The sequence below is a fragment of the Etheostoma cragini genome, chromosome 17, assembly GCF_013103735.1.
Source record: "Etheostoma cragini isolate CJK2018 chromosome 17, CSU_Ecrag_1.0, whole genome shotgun sequence".
Lineage (NCBI taxonomy): Eukaryota > Metazoa > Chordata > Actinopteri > Perciformes > Percidae > Etheostoma > Etheostoma cragini.
This window is the reverse complement of record NC_048423.1, coordinates 24808010-24819591: the sequence shown is the minus strand read 5'-3', so window position 1 is coordinate 24819591 and position 11582 is coordinate 24808010. Positions and strand designations below refer to the sequence as shown.

The 11582-nt window shown below is 41.9% G+C and overlaps 1 protein-coding gene across 16 annotated transcripts in view; it reads left to right on the top strand.

The window, feature by feature from the left end:
* col13a1 (collagen, type XIII, alpha 1) overlaps positions 1-11582 on the top strand; it is a 125913-nt gene that overhangs the window by 58114 nt on the left and 56217 nt on the right. For 12 of the 16 annotated variants that reach the window (XM_034898311.1, XM_034898318.1, XM_034898312.1 and 9 more), the window contains exons 4-6: positions 1766-1792; positions 6719-6754; positions 9027-9053. The exons of 1 other annotated variant lie outside the window; for it this stretch is intronic. In XM_034898311.1, coding sequence (XP_034754202.1) covers positions 1766-1792; positions 6719-6754; positions 9027-9053 — 90 coding nt within the window. The remainder of the gene's footprint in view (positions 1-1765; positions 1793-6718; positions 6755-9026; positions 9054-11582) is intronic. 3 more of the 16 variants (XM_034898316.1, XM_034898321.1, XM_034898320.1) reach the window with 3 other exon arrangements.

The following is an 11582-nucleotide window of genomic DNA, read 5'->3' as shown; positions in this document are numbered from 1 at the left end:
CCCCCCCCCCCCCCCCATTCATCCCATTCCCATTCATTCAGCAGCACTTTTTCAAATGGGAGCCACATGTTGGAGGGTTACTGTGTAATTCAAGTGAAGGGTTCCTTCCGGCAGTGGGTGACCTTTGGCCCCTGCAGATGGCCCCTGGAGACCCGGTAGCTAACGGGCAGCCACTTACTTGCAGCATGTTCACACTCATCACCTGGCCAGGCACCTTGGTGCACTGCCCTCCGACTGCCAGCCTGATGAGTAGAAAAGATCCTACAAAAAGCTAGCTGTGGTTTTGGTTCCTAAAACACAATTGTCCCACTGGCTGATATATTGGGTCTGATGATGAGTGGAAGTGGACTGGATGGTTACAAAACTGTAAAGCACATCGCTTTCTTATATACTAAAAAACCTGTAAACTCAGTTTGTACAGGGCCCCGGCTGTATTTGTCTGTAGTACAACTTTGAATCCGATCTCTTGGTTAGGTTTAGGAACCAACTGTCATTAGCTTAGTTTAGAAAAAGACGGGGGTTTGGGTTAAAATCACATGTTACTACACTTCGGTTGCGCATGCTGAACGTGCTTTGGTTTTTCCGTAAAGACAAAAAATGTGGACATGACTCCTGGGTGACAGTCCTGTGTTTGATTGATCCGCTTCGGTTGGTGGAAATTTGGAGTAATACTTCCTCCCCTCCTGTCCTGCTTTGCTCCTATTATGAATAACTACTAGAGTCACTAGAGGGCGCCACCACTGTAATATTGCATAAATATGAGTGATTATTGCTGAACAAACAATTTATGTGGCTGTTGTTCAGGGAGGACAGTCTAGTAAAAAGCTAATGTAACCTCGGTCTTAGCCGATCACTTCTCCCACAGTCAAACAGTTGTTTTTTTTGTTCTTCTTATTTGAAACACATATCGGATTCTATGAGAAGTTCCCAAACCTGTGTGTAGGGCAAAGGGATTTCCATATTTCCATAATAAATACACGTTCACATGCATTGATCAAAGGCAGCAAGCAAGAGTTTGGATATGTGTTTAAGGTTCCCTCCCATCCAGGATTACTGATGTGAAAAAGACTGGCTTCCTCTCTCTCTCTCTCACACATACACTCACACACACTCTCTCTTTATGGGAAGATCAGGCAGTTATTCTCTTTCAGTAGCTTTTTGGAAAATGTCAAGAGTTCCTGCTTTGACTTCCAACCAATTAGCGCTCCATCCTTTCCTTAAGAGCATGTTTGTTCCGCTCGCACGCTCCATGAAAACAAAACACACTTGACTTTTTACAATGTGCTCCTTCTTGTCCTTAGAACCTGGACATTGTATTCTAGTTCTTTGCGATTGGTTTTTGATGGAAGTCCCCATTCAGACATGTTGTCGTATCCCATTAGTAAAGGTGCTCAAGGAGGGCCGAATAGGGTCGCTAACGGAGAAACACAAGGTCTTTTAGCATGCGTTGTCCCAAACCAGTCTTTGCATGTTTGAGTGTTTTGCGGTGAAATGAAGTAACGGGTTGTTCTATGATGTCCGGAGAAATCTTGTGCTGTGTTAAAATGTGACTCTCTGAATGGGGCATGTTACTGCATCAGTAGTGTTCTTTCTGTGTCCTGTCACTGAGCTAAACAAGGCCAAAATAAAACCTATTCATAGAAGATATTGACTACCTCACGAATCTCCAATCCATTTTATTCTGGCCTGGTTCAGTGCAGGCATATTATATCTGTCAAATGTACTCTTTCCTTTTTGTACCAACTTTCTCTCACCCCTTTTTCAGGGTCCTCCTGGACGGGCAGGCTTTCCGGTAACTGTCTTTTTAACTTGTGTCTTTGTGTGGCTGTGTACACATTATTTGCATGAGTACATAGTTATCACTGCAGTATTGATGTCTCGTCTGCTCTCTAATGATTAGTTATTTGGAATATATAATGTATATATAAAGATACACACATATATATGTACGTACATACTCATAAAAATCAGAGTAGGCAGAGAGACAGTTCAACAGTGTTAAAAAATCATTAAGGCAAAAACATCAACAATGTAGGTGTAGGTGGGGTCAAGTCGGGACCTTTGAGCCCAGACCCATCCTCCTGGGTAGACCCAACGGCACCACATAGGCCCATAATGACGCATTCACCCCCCCAACCATTCACAACATCAGTGCCCAAGACTGGATCACTAACTGGGCGACTGACTGTTTCAAAATGTGTGGTTATACAGTCTTAATCCAACAAATCAAACTACCACATACCACTACTAGGGCCAGGACCTTCCCTTCAGTAACTGTTTTGCACAGTCCTTAAAGACACTGAGTCAAGTCATTAGCTTATGATTTGCACTCGCAAGATAGATAGATAGATAGATAGATTTTTTATTAATCCCCAAAATTGGGAAATTAGAAAATTTCAGTCCCACAGCACAGAATATACATGAAATACTAGGATAGAAGATAGATAGAAGTGACATAGTCTGGCTTTAAAGAATAGGACAGGGTCTGTGTTAGGTTCAGACTACTGAAACACCGGGCAGTTAGGAAAATACAAGGATACATATTGAGAAGTGAATGTTGTAATGACTGCTTCAAGTGTATGCAATGGAATGAAGTTTAGTAAAGTTCCCTTGCTGTGTATAAAACATGTAATCTAGGAGGGATTAGCTTCCCTACAGAACAGAATTGCAAATTACTTCTGTATGGATGTATTTTTAAGGAAACAGGGTTGCAGTGAAGGCCAAAGTGTCCAGATACTCAACATGGAATAGAAACGAGTCAGTCTGATTCTGTACTGGTTCTATGATTACTTCTCAGTTCAGGCACCTCAGAGATGTCAGTACAGCAGTTATAGCTTTTAATAATACCCATCCATAACACATTGAGCTGCTGGCTGGATTGTGCCGTGTCCTCTTGGTTGTTTTAATTGACATTTTGTCTCTATTTCTGCTACAACGTGGATGCAATGCTTATACAATCTCTCTGACCAAACCTGCTTCTGCTGTATCATCTCTCCCGTCTAACACTCTCCTCCTCTTTCTGCTGAACAAGCAGTCTCGGCATGTCAAACCCACATGGTTCACATCATGACAACAGGTGGCCATCTAGTCTCTGACCTTTGTCCTGGGTAGCCAGTTGCAACCAGCAACCCGTTTGTTTCTGACAGGCTCACTTGTGAAACAGGTCCATAAAACTGTGTCAAGCAGAGACCGGCCCCATGTTTCCTCCCGATTTTCCTTTGCCGCGGTTTCGCTGACGGTTTGTGTCAAAGTAAGGAAGACATTCCTTCCAGGATTTGTGATTGATTACACCCGTCAAGCAGCGGGGAATTAAATCACGAGCGGTCTCTGACTGAATGGGGGCAGGAGGATGTGGTTTTTGGAGAGAGGGCCTGACAGAATTTAAAATCAATGAGCAATGTGTTTCATAGAATGTGGTTCTTTCAGAATGGGACATTATGGCTCTTCATAACCAGAGGAGGTAGACCCCACTGATATGATGATGTATCATAAACACACTGTTCCCTCCTCATCTTACACACACACACACACACACACAACTTATATTTTGATGCATGCAGTTACACCGAGCTCACAGTGTGCTGTATTCCTATTAACTAAAAATAATCAATAATTCACTGATAATTATTAATAAAAGCTAACATAAGATATCTGCCTGTATCTGGTCTACTGCCAGTGTTGGACCTTCAGTGGGGCATTCGAGGGTTCACGCTGGTGAACTGCTGCATATCGAATCGCCGTATTTTTTATTACAACATATTGTGCTTGCCAAATCACAGAATCCACTAGTGGTGTCCCCCAACCTTGAGAAACAATTTCAAGACAAAATTGTAAAAGGCAAACATACTTTTCTTAACAGTATTTAAGTTTGGACTGATAACGAGGGGGTGCCACCATGTGCCCCCCTTCTAGCCCCGCTCCTGTTACCCTAGCCTTCCTGACTCTTTTCAGGCAAGGACCAGATGAGTAGAAACATGTTTGGGAAAGAGTTCAGCAACGAGCAGGTTTCTGTCTGTGAAATGAAGTGCATCACATTAAGTGAATGAGGTTTTATAAAACACTTCATTTGTCATGGATATAAAACCTACTTCTGTGATGGTTGTGTTTTGTGGTCAAAGCAGATAATCACGTTAGGCACTTTGTAAAGCCCCCAGCTCTACATAAAAACCATTTCTGGTGGTGGCAGACTCTCCCCAAGGCCTTGGTTTAAATCAGGACCTTGGACAGGGCTTCAAAGGGCCCAGCTGTAGCCTGATAGTATTTAAAGGCTTGAACAAATATACCACATACTAATGACAGAGATACCAGCACATCTCATGTGTCAGGAGGACTGAAAACAGCTGAAATTGGGTCCAGGCTCAGAGATGAGGGGCGGGTCTTGATTTGAATGAGAAAGCCATAACATCTCCTGTCTGTCGGGGAACACAGGCACCTTAATTTGGCATGATTCCATTGGTGTATTGCTTGGAAGGAAGATGGATTGGTCAAATTTTAGGCAGACGTGAAATCAACGTGAACCACTCTAACATCCTGGACATATGCAGCACTCACTGGACAGACACTGGTCTTTGAAAAACAGCTTTCAGATCAAATATTAGCTGATAAATTGCAGTCACAGAGTGATGCAATAATAGCTGAGATGCATGTGGCGTTCAGAACAGGGGCTGGATGTGGGCAACTCTCACATCCAGCCCCTGGATAGATCCTGCCCCTAGATAGATCCAGACCCTAGATAGATCCAGACCCTAGATAGATCCAGACCCTGGATTGATCCAGCCCATAGATAGATCCATCCCCTAGATAGATCCATCCCCTAGATAGATCCAGCCCCTGGATAGATCCAGCCCCTAGATAGATCCAGACCCTAGAAAGATCTCGCCCCTGGATAGATGGCAGTTGGACCTCCAATAGAAACTTGTTGGCTCATTTCAGGAAGGAGACAGACAACAGTCAGTAAGAGCTTAGCACACACAGTAAAACATGGATTTGTGCTCCAGTAGTGCAGTGGTTTTATGGTATTTCGGACTTGTGGCTATAAACTTGCTATAAACTGAGACACTAGTTGCTTTTCTGGGAGAACAGCTTCTCCAGCTGTTTTCCGCCCCAGTGGCCCATACATGTGTCACTTTAAGAACTGTGGGTGACGTAATACTAAAAAGCAGCAATGTAAGGTAACAGGTGTCAATTAATCAGAACAGAGCTAATTCTAAAAACATTGATGTAATGTGTGGAAGGTGTTCATTCAGACTTCTGATATCTTTACACTGTGGCACAAGGCTACTGAACCCAAACTCTTAGTATTAACATGTAAAAGATAGTGCAGCTTTAGCAGTATTTGTTGTTTCACGTTGTAGGTCTAATTTAAAATAAGAGAAGAAGAAGTATTTTTTGTAATTTCAATTTGCTTTCAGTTCTGGAAATACAAATACCCTTAAGATTAAACTTCACAAAAATCTTTTACTTTTGGCATACCTGTGACCAGGTCTTAGACATGGAGAGGTCCTTGGTGTATGTTGTGAGTTTATTATCAGGACATCAGAGGTTGTCCCTAGACGCTCCCTGACGTCTATCCCCAGTCTCCTCAGTCCTGCAGTGTGTCTCCACTGACCCCTCCTCACAGATGAGAGCACAGGTGAACGTTAGAACTAATGCCAACGTTACACCAAACACCTTTTAAAGTGATTCCACTGTCGCAGACTACATCCTGGAGCAAAGAGTCATCACCAAACATCCGGTTATAGCTGCTGAGGGCAGAGGGAGGTGCATTACAAGTCTTTAGAAACAGATACCATCATAATCATTTGTATAGTTTCATTTTAGTGTGAAAGATTCAGGGTGGAACATGTCATGTGTCAGAGTAGAGGTCTTGCCTCAAATTGGATGCTCACTTTTCCCTTTCCAATCTTATCCAAACAAATGTAACCGGAGTCTTGGGCTGGGCATGACGGCGTCAAAATGTAGTTCCTCTATCACAGCATCCTGCATGCTTGTCTCTAGTCCCGACATTTGGCATGGCATGGTTAACTGACTAAGCCCTCTCAACACATATGATTCTAGTCATTAAATGGATACCATGGCTTTAGGACTTTTATGGTACGTGTCCGTTGTCAGCGTCATTTCCACGCTACCCATTGATTTCTATGGGAACAGCAGTGCAGTGCATTCTGGTAGCATCGTGGGGACTATGGAGAAGCTAGGCGTTGACCAGGGCATAATAGGGTACTACAGTGTACTCTAGGGCTCTAGATCCTACTCCAAATAAGCCGCTGTTTCAGTCTGTTTACAAATCTGGAAGAAGACAGCTGATCCATAGGCCTTGTGTGAGGCTGTAGCCTATTTTCTTTGCTTGTCAGTGGTCAGTGAAGATAAATTAACAACTGCTGGTGGCGAGGCCAATGGCATGCAATGCTTGGAAGTGGGCGATCCATCCGCCTCTGAGAACAACGCCTATATGGACACGTACCATTATAAACCCATTATTAGCATCCCTTTCCCACTAGTAGCACCCATTAGGTTCAATGATCACTACTAAAATGTTAGTGATGTGTAGCAATTCTGTTCTCATAATTTTGGTGGGATTTGGTTTAATTTAGATTCCATGTAATTAGATGAAATTTGCTTCATGTAGCGTCTAAATGTCAAGGTATCCCTTTACGAGTCCACTTCAGTCTAATCTTCTCATTGATGCTTGTTCCTTTGAATTTACATTGGTCAATAGGGGGACAAAGGAAGTATGGGGATTCCTGGGAGAATGGTGAGTGACTTGGACTTATGTATGAAGCACACTACAGTAATGGTTGCATTCATTATGACACAGCCAATGACAAATGCAACATATCAGTTCTAAGGAAAGCAGTGGTTTGAGAGGCTGATTAAAGCTCTTCTCATGTGTGAGGCGGTGTGTGCAGACCATACCTCACCAAACTAATTACACCAATATTCTCATTTTGAGTTTGAGGAATCATGTGACCCCATGTAAACACCAGCATGGTTAAACGTGAGCTGAGCGGAGTTCTTCATCCAGCAAAATTACTGAAATCACTGTTAACTGAATCAATGATTTTATGCATATTAGAAGTGCAGCATTGTGATTGTTGACCATAAGTCATGGGTCAGCTTTAAGTCCTAGATGAGCACTTGTAAATTGTAATAGGTTAATTGTTGCGTAAATTGTTGCGTTACTATACAAGTAAGAAATACAACCATTGTTTTCCCTAAGCAATCCACTTCCAATTCCCTAAGTTTTAGCTTAGGGGTGTCTCAATTTGGATTTTAAATCTCAAATCACTCTAAACAAGCTTTTGATTCCTACAATTGAAATAAAAAGCACGATCAGCAATTCCCCCAGTATTTTTTAGCCAGCTGCACGCTACCAGCATGCTACCAGCAACTGAAGACACATTTATCTCAGCAACACGTTAGCTTAGCAGCAGCCTGTAGCTCCGCTTTTCTACATGCCTGAGTCGGAGATAACAAAGAAACAACAGAAATGAAAAATCCTCCCGCTTCCCCACAGTCACTGTGAAAATGTTGCCTTTGAGTTATGGAAACAACCAATGACGGTAAAGCATGTGGGCTCCGACGTGACTTCATGGTGGGTTCATGTACACCTTGTTAAACTACATCCTATTTGTTAATTTTAATATACTACACTATTGTTGTAAAATACCCATTTGCCATCCTGTGGGTCTTCCGTCATTGCTGAAAATAAAATGTAAATAAAAATATAACTGAATAAGGGAACGTCTATTTGGATCGTGCATTTCGAGAATCGTGACACCCCTAAGTGTGATATTAGTATATGTCCAACTAGACCATTACTGTAATATGACACAGGTGAAATATATGATGCTGGACAACATATAAAAAAAAAAAAAATCTGTGATACTGCCATATTTTTATATTCACAAAAACATACTCCAAAGCTACTCAACATAGACCCATGAATGTGTCTTTAGGGCTGTCAGTGGTATAATATATATTCTTCAGGTATTACACATTGCAGGGTTTTATATAAAACAGACATCCCTCCCAGCCCACCCAGGCTGCAATGCGTTGTATAACCACTTATTATAAATCTGTTTTACTTTAGTATTACTTCCAGTCATTTCCATGCAGTTAACGGCCTGTAATTTACAGGGATACCACTTAATTCTTTTGGTGACTTTTGAACATTTCTCTTTAGATTTGGACCATATTTTCCAAATTTTTTAGCACTACCACATGTGGGTATTATTTAAGCAATCAAAAAGAATCTGTGCTTAATTATCAGAATAGATTTCTTTACACCAATAGTGACAGATTGTGGTCGTTCAAAGCAGATTTACTCTATTATGTTACAAGGAGCCAAAACAGCTTAAACACTGTGGACACTATGAATGAGAAACATTGGATTTAAATCAGTGAGTCTCTACGATAATATCTAATTATGGAAGTGCATTATGTCTAATACACCAAAGGTGTCATGTCTCATTGACATACTGTGTTTCTCTCAAAGGACGTGGAGTGAAGTGATATGTTAAACCTGACTCTGATTTGTTAGAAGGCCATCTTGATGCAGCACTTACTCAGCAAGTCTCGGTATGCTTTAAACAAACTTGGTTGTCCAAATTGGTTCATAAAATCATGTGATGGCAAATATCATTGTGATGAATTGTGTGTTTGTGGATGACGTTTCCTTTACGGGATTACAGGAAGGTCTGGCAATGCAAGACTATGTCAAGACCGTCTTCTTGAAAACATTCATGATATTTGCAAGATGAATAACGAATAAGATGTCAGACACTGTTAGATGATCTGACAAGCACTTTGTTGGAAGCACACTGAAGCCTTTGGTTTCCACTTAACTGACACATAGAGTAGCTGGCCGTAGTTCTTCCCCCCCCCCCCCCCCCCATGTCTAGTTCCCAGGATGCTGCATGCCCCGATCCCTCTCTATGTCTCTAACACTGGTTCCTCTCTCTTTTGTCTCTCTCCTCCCTTCACACCTTTTTGCATGCGACTGTGTCTGCTGTGACTGATCCCAGGGCTTGAAAGGACAAGCAGGGGAGAAGGTAAGTTTAGAACGATTAGTAAGATTAATTACAAAAACTGTTTAGCACCGGTCCATTGTCTGAAGAGTACATCTTGTTGGGGTAACCCTGAATGTTCGGGCATGTAATCTAAGGAGCCTGAATGAACTACCAGTCTCACAGTAGAATCGTCGCAGTGTCTGAAAGTGGGGTTATGAAACAAAGGATCCTTTGGTTCTCCCTACATACCCTAACTTTTTGGGTTTAATGTCATCCATTAAAAAATATGTTAATATTAGTTAGGGGTAAGGGTATAAATGTGTACAAAAATCTGAACTGCCGGTACACAGTACTGGCCCATTTCAGGTACAGCACCATTCAAAGACAAACAGGTGCCGCCGGAAATTTTGCAAGAAGTCTTTCTGTCTCTGTGTTGGTGTTCTAACCCCTGGTGGAATTCTGAGGACTATGGTTACCTGGTCCTCAGGTCTCTGCAGGGTAAATCCAGACAGCTAGCTAGAGTATCTGTCCAATCTGAGGACTCTGGTTACCTGGTCCTCAGATCTCTGCAGGGTAAATCCAGACAGCTAGCTAGACTATCTATCCAATTTGAGGACTATGGTTACCTGGTCCTCAGATCTCTGCAGGGTAAATCCAGACAGCTAGCTAGACTATCTGTCCAATCTGAGGACTATGGTTACCTGGTGCTCAGATATCTGCAGGGTCAAATCCAGACAGCTAGCTAGACTGTCTGTCTAATCTGAGTTTTCTGTTACGACTACTTCTGAACGTACACATGTTCCACCAAAACAAGTTCCTTCCTGAGACTATTTAGCAGAGGCACCGTGGCTCCGTCCGGCACTTAGAACCGCCCAAAACAATTGGGACTGGTTTAAAGAAATGCCAATAAACCAGAGGACATTTTGCTGTGTGGACTAGCCAGACCTTCTTCCACACTGTTGTGAAGGAAGGTCTGGCAATGCGAGACTAAGTCAAAGCAGACTTCTTGCATGAGCGTGAGTAGGAAGACCTCCAGAAGAAAAGTGAAATATTAACAGGTTGATCATTTGAGACACTGCTAAATGTGACTTGGTGGTAGAAGTTCAGAGCAGGGCACCGTATTTTGGGAACAGGTAGCATGTGATTTATATATCTATATAACCAAACGGCAAGAGGGCCACATTCTGTAAGTGGTTTCCCACCCAGGTTGGATTACCCGCACTTTTTACACCATGAAACACAATAGTAACGATTTGTCACATAACGTCTGAATGTTCAAATTTAAGACTCCCCGAAGAAAGTGGAGAAACACATTTAGAGTTCAGAGCAGAGTCTATGATGAGGATCTCAAAGAGAACTTAGAATGAATAGTTATATATTAAGATAAATAAATGCTGTTACTGGTGCGTTGCACAACTGTTAAATCTCAGCTCTGCGTCTTGTAGAATCTATCATAAATATAAGCTGCCAGCTGGGAGAGAAAAGATTGATATTGGTCTCAAGGTGGAAATTACATATAAGACCATTTTTTACTGTAGGCTCCGATGTCTCCCACTTGGCTTCATGAATTGCAAAAGTGTGTCAATAGAGATGGTAAACATGCAGTAAATCTGTCAATGTCAGCAGCACAGGAACAGAGAAGTCTGAAGGAACACTTTTATTCACATCAATGTAACAAACTCTACCCACAAAGAGCATGCGATGTCTGCTGCAGTGAGTTAAAGGTTGACTTTAAGTTCATCAATGAATATGAACTCCTGTGAAAGGTAAATGCATAGCCGCTTGCAAGTTGAAATTAAAGGTGTAGAGTTTTTGATCATTCTTTTAACTACGGAGCAATGTTTTTAGTCTGTTCTTGTGCAATCCCCCCAGAGACCTAATGATAATTCCATTCACATACATATGTGGCTCTGGATGAAGGAGGACCCAAAAGCAGAGTTGGCAACAGGCAGGACAGAGCTTCAAAAACAAAATATGAAGTCCACAAAAACACAGGTTCATACACAAGGTTCCAAAATCAAAAAAATAGACAAACGTCAGGGGGGGGAAATGCTACTGGGAAACTACACGTGGAACACCGACGGGAACACACTGACAGGACAACGTTCATACAAACACACAAACCAGAACAACCTGACAAGAGACGAGTGAAGCACAGACATTAAATACACAATGTAACGAGAGGCAGGTGACAAGAGGGCATACCAATGGTTTCACCTTCACACTGTTGGCAATGACATGCCAAAAATGCGGCAATACGCAGAAAAAAGCAGGGCTAGCTAATAAACATGGTAACAACGCAAGTTTCAGAACTGACTTTGCAGTTTGTTTTTTATGAGAAGGGAAATCTGTTCTACACATAATCGATTCACACAATGTGTTTTAGTGAGAGACACTGACACTGACTAGCTGATCATTTTTTATATATATACTGTATACTTGGCCGCTTTCTTAGTTCTTTAAGCTCCCTGAACATGTTTCCCAAAATGTTGAGTGCACTCTAAAAACTAATTCAGGGGACCTTTAGTCATTACTTAAATATATACATTGTTGTGAAATAAAAAATCAAGT